Genomic DNA, 5,574 nt, shown 5'->3' on the forward strand with positions numbered 1-5,574 from the left:
AAAATACCCAAGACTAAACTTTTCCTTTCAACTTGAACCAAGAAGAGACAAATAAACCCAAGCAAAATAGAGTAATATACAGCAAACAAATCAACCAAATGAAACAAGATAAGAATAAAAGCAATAACACGAGACACAAGATTTATGTGGAAAACCCTTCAGTGTGAAGAGTAAAAAACCACGGGACCAAAACCTCCACTATAATCACCAAAGATTTACAATATTGTCTTCCAAAATGGCCACAAAACAAATGCCAAACAACAAGAAACACTACATAAACCACAACACCAAACACTAAAGAAATAAAGGAGTGAGAGCACAAAAAATGCAGCTACTGTTCGGGAATGAAGAACAGTAGATACAGGCCACCAAATCAAGCTCCGTCAATTCCTAATCAAAGATTGAGATGAGAGGAACAAGCAGTCCAAAAATCAGCTCAATCGGACAAGAAACGAAGCGGAAATCGCAATTTGAAGTTGACTGTGGCTGAAAATTAGGTGCGAAAATTAACTTTGTTTTTCTCTCTTTGGCTGCTGAAAACTCTCTTTTTGTGATGGTGAATAAGACCTAAAAAGAACAATATATATGCCCCATAGTAATGGGCCTATGGGCAAAAGTGGGTTGGTCTAAATTAGACTTCATTTATCCACATAGGAAGGGAAAAAGACCCAATAACCCAACAAAAGTCAGATATCTAAAATAAGTATGATCGAAATACAGATACCTATTATTGGTGGTTGAAAACGTAGAGTCAACTATCTAAAATAAGTATAATTGAAATACAGTACCTGTTATTGATGGTTCAACACGTAAAGTTTGCTATCTAAAATAAGTATAATTGAAATACAGGTACCTGTTATTGGTGGTTCAAAATATAGAGACAACTATCTAAAATTAAGTATAATCTTGTAGGATTATTAACTATTTAGTCCACTAAGGAAATTGTGACAATTTTCTAAATTCAAGCTTCAAGTTTTATCTTTACTGATAAAACTTTTATAGCTATACAAATGTTGTTAAAATTTTTAAGATGAAAATGTTTCAAAGTTTTATAGTGTCTCATGTTTACAAACACTAATTATCAAATACTATTTATATTATATTATATATATTTACGCACCTTATAAAAGCTTACAGATCTTCTAACATTTTCTCCATAATCCAAAGAAATATAGCCACCATAATAAAAATGATAATTAGTGATTATAAGTTTTAATTGTAGGAAGAAATAGAGTGAAATGCCATTTAGATTAGTAAAAGTCGTAAAATCAAATAATTGAACTCATAATAACCAAATCAATAAATATGTAGTAGATTTTATTTTGTCGAAAAATCGACTAAATCAATTTGGTTTTGATTTTAAATAAAATCAACTCAAACTAAATCATGAATCTACGGGATAAAGTAAAAATGGCATTTCAAATTTATATAATATAAAGGGAAAATGCTTTCTAATATACCTACAATTTGAGGGGTCCTATGACCCCCTTAGTCTATTTATTAGTGTATTTTATTGACATTTATTTGCACTAAATTCATTTTATTTTTATTTTTTTATTAATTTATAAATGTTACTAAAATACACTAATAAATAGTTCATAGGACCTCCCACAAAGTTCAAACGTGTTACAACAAATATCACTAAAGTTTAGGTATATACTGAATATTTTTCCCTAAAATAAATCTTGACTAATCAAGTTAATGAATTTCGATTATTACAATATAGTCGTCATACCTGAGAAAGCCAATGAAGACTGTAAGAAGAGTGACCAAAATGCAAGCTTTTCGAAGGAAAAAGTCTAGTATAAAATGAACCAGCAAAGCAATTTGAGTCAAATTCTTAACTGCACCCGCTCTTGAATTTTTATGATATCAGGTTATTAATGAAATAATAAATTTTGGAATCATCGTTTGAAAATGAAATTACTAATTCAAAAAGTATTATAGCAAGTTAATTGATATAATCAGAGACATATGTACCTTGTACCTTATGAAAAATTGGAATTAACAATTCGATCTAAGCAAATTAGAGTAAGTTAATTGTTATAATCAAAGGCAGATCTAACTTGTAACGTATGAAGAAGTGAAATTAGCAATTCAGTTTAAGTAAAACAAGTTAATGGTTATAACCAGAGAACAGATCTTATTTGTAACTTTAAAAAGATGGAATTAACAATTTGGCCTAAGTAAAGCAAGCTAATTGTTATAATCAGTGATAAATCTAACTTGTAACTTATAAAAAAAAATTAAATTTGCTAATTTCATTTCCGTAAAACAAGCTAATGGTCATAATCATAGACATATCTGACTTTTAACTAATAAAAAATGAAATTAGCAATTCCATCTAAGTAATGCAAGTTAATTACTATAATCAACGACAAGTTTAACTTATAATTCTTAGGAAAAAAAAACATGAAATTAGCGATTCGATTTAAGTAAAGAAAAAATAATTGTCATAATCAGAGAGATAGATATGATTTGTAACTTATGAAAAAATAAAATTAAAAATTTGGTTTAAGTAAAACAAGTAAATGAATATAACCAGACACAGTTCTAACTTGTAATTTATAAAGAAATAAAATTAGCAATGTAGTCTAAGGTAAGCAAGTTAATTGTGTTGACGGAGGCCCGCGAGACAAGCCTAGCATACTAGTAGATCCGGGCCCAACAACACAATAACACATTACATTTTAGTAAAAGTTACATATATAACGACATGTTTACTACTAATTACTAAAAATCTCAACTTTTTTCAAAATCTCCTAAAATCCCAACATTTGACCTCTGATGATACAAGTTAATCACATTAGATACATACTGTTGATACATGTATTAATTAACTAAGTCAACATCTTTTAAGGAATGTAACAGATAATTTTCCATCAAATCAGCATTAAAGCTAATTAATCAAGGTAAAAAAGCAAAATCAAATTCCACAATTACTGGAAATCCGTTTATTACTCCACTTTGTTAAAACATAAACTCTCTTTTAATTTATTTTTGAAATTGAAAAATCTTCATTCTTCTTGTTCAAATAAAACATACCATTTTTTTTATTTGTTATTTTCGGTTGTTTGATATGAATATTTCGGTGCTTTTACGATATTTCGATGTTTGGGTTAACGAAATCGAGTATGTTGGTTATAAGGGTGATGGAATTCTGGTTAGTGAACATGTTACTGACGAACAAATGATTTCTATAAATGTGGGAGAACTTGAACTCGACGAAACAAGGAAAAAATAGACAAGAGTACTCTCATTTCGGTTATGGCGCGATTTGCAATTGAGCATTCTTTCAATTATTATGCCAAAAGATTGGTCAAGAAAAGGTATGTTAAGTTTTTTTTTTTTTGGTAGCAGGTGTTGTTAATTTGTTGTACATTAATTTAAATTTGTATTCAATGTTTGGTTGATGGTTATTTTACAGATTGTTTTTGTGTTTTTATGTTATTAACGCTGAGATACATTTTGTTATGAAAATGATACATTTTGCTAATCTTGTATCTCAGTTTATGAAGTTTTGGTCAATCATGTTTGTTGTTGTGTGTTAATTTCACATATATATCAGAAATGTCCTAGATACAAATAAATATCCTAGATACATGTTGTAAATCTCCTAGATACATGTTGAACAAGTTTCATGCCGTGATACATTTTTTTATGAAAATAATACATTTTGCTCATCTCGTATCTCAATTTATGAAGTTATGTTTAATTATGTTTCTTCTTGTGTTTTATTTTCACATATATATCAGAAATGTCCTAGATACATATAAATGTCCTCCATACATGCTGTAAAATTTATAGATACATGTTATACAAATATTCAATGCTGTTAATGAATATAGAAATCAGTTTTTTCTATATTTATTAAGAAAAATAATTTGAACTTTTGTTTTGGTTGATTCAGCTATGTCCTACAATGCCGTTCGGAGGATTGTGTTTGGCTCTTTAAAGCATCTTATCGTCGGGGTACTGAACTATTTTGAAAAATGTTGCAGTAACTTAATTAGTATTTTTGTCTTAAACAAAATATTCTAAAAAAGACCAATATGTATCTATGTGTAAATATATAATGACTAATCTTGTAGGTGAGCGTGTCATCTACATATGTTTATTCTGTTTATGATGACGGGAGGAAGTACATAGCATGTCTTGATAGGAGGACTTGTACTTGTGGTAGATTCTAATTTGACGAGATTACATGTGAACACACGATTGCAGTACTATAAAGCAAGCATGTAGTTGATATGAAGCCTTATTTCTCAGAGTTTTATTATCCTAAAACATTAAGGAAGACGTATGAAGAATCTATGTTTTCAATGCCTGATAAGAAGGACTGGATTGTGCCACAAGAAATTATGGACGAAGTTGTGTTACTACCAAAATACAAACGTCAACCCGGAAGGTCAAAGAAAAACAGGCAAAAGCAATCAAGTGAAACTATAACATCGAGTAGTAATTGTTGTGGGAGATATGGTTATGCAGGTCACAATAGGCGTACTTGCTCATCTTGTATCTCAGTTTATGAATTTATATTTAATTATGTTTCTTGTTGTGCTTTAATTTCATAAATATAATAGAAATGTCCTAGATACATAGAAATGTCCTAGATACATGTTGTAAGATTTTCTAGATACATGTTGTACAAGTTTCATGTCGAGATACATTTTGTTATGAGAATGATACATTTTGCTCCATCTTGTATCTCCATTTATGAAGTTATGTTTAATTATGTTTCTTGTTGTGTTTTAGTCACGACTTTATGTTAATTTGGTCGAGATACATCTTTATGATAAAATATACGCTTTGATCATCTTGTATCTAGGTTAATATATTGATGTCTAATTATGTATCTCAGTGAATAAATTGATGTCTTATTATACAGTTTGAAAGTAATTGAAGGTTATAAAGTTGAATTTTTGTTTTCATTGACTCAGTTATGTCTTACGATGCCGTTCAGAAGATTATGTATGGACATTTAAAGCATCATCTCAGTAAGTTGTGTTACCACCTAATTACAAACGTCAACCTGAAAGGCCAAAGATATAATAGAAATATCCTAGATACATAGAAATGTCCTAGATACATGTTGTAAAATTTCCTAGATACATGTTGTACAAATTTCATGCAGAGATACATTTTGTTATGAATAATACATTTTGCTCCATCTTGTATCTCTGTTAATGAAGTTATGTTTAATTATGTTTCTTATTGTGTTTTAGTCACGACGTTATGTTAATTTGATCGAGATACATCTTTATGATAAAAGATACATTTTGATCATCTTGTATCTAGGTTAATATATTGATGTCTAATTATGTATCTCAGTGAATATATTGATGTCTTATTATACAGTTTGAAAGTAATTGAAGATTATAAAGTTGAATTTTTGTTTTCATTGATTCAGTTATGTCTTACGATGCCGTTCAAAGGATTATGTTTGGACATTTAAAGCATCATCTCGGTAAGTTGTGTTACCACCTAAATACAAACGTCAACCTAGAAGACCAAAGATGTAATAGAAATGTCCTAGATACATAGAAATTTCCTAGATACATGTTGTAAATTTTC

General features: G+C 29.1%; 1 protein-coding gene across 1 annotated transcript in view; it reads right to left on the reverse strand.

Annotated features, from left to right (window-relative positions):
- The window catches only part of LOC107872127 (S-adenosyl-L-methionine:benzoic acid/salicylic acid carboxyl methyltransferase 1-like), an 8,467-nt gene extending 5,638 nt beyond the window's left edge, over positions 1-2,829 (reverse strand). Inside the window, exons 1-2 of the mRNA XM_047412258.1 lie at positions 2,748-2,829; positions 1,736-1,839 (exon numbers count right to left, since the gene is read on the reverse strand). Of these exons, the coding sequence (XP_047268214.1) occupies positions 1,736-1,839; positions 2,748-2,829 (186 nt within the window). The remainder of the gene's footprint in view (positions 1-1,735; positions 1,840-2,747) is intronic.
- Between the last annotated feature and the right edge of the window lie 2,745 nt (positions 2,830-5,574).

Source organism: Capsicum annuum, chromosome 5 (genome assembly GCF_002878395.1).
Source record: "Capsicum annuum cultivar UCD-10X-F1 chromosome 5, UCD10Xv1.1, whole genome shotgun sequence".
NCBI classification, from domain to species: Eukaryota; Viridiplantae; Streptophyta; class Magnoliopsida; order Solanales; family Solanaceae; genus Capsicum; species Capsicum annuum.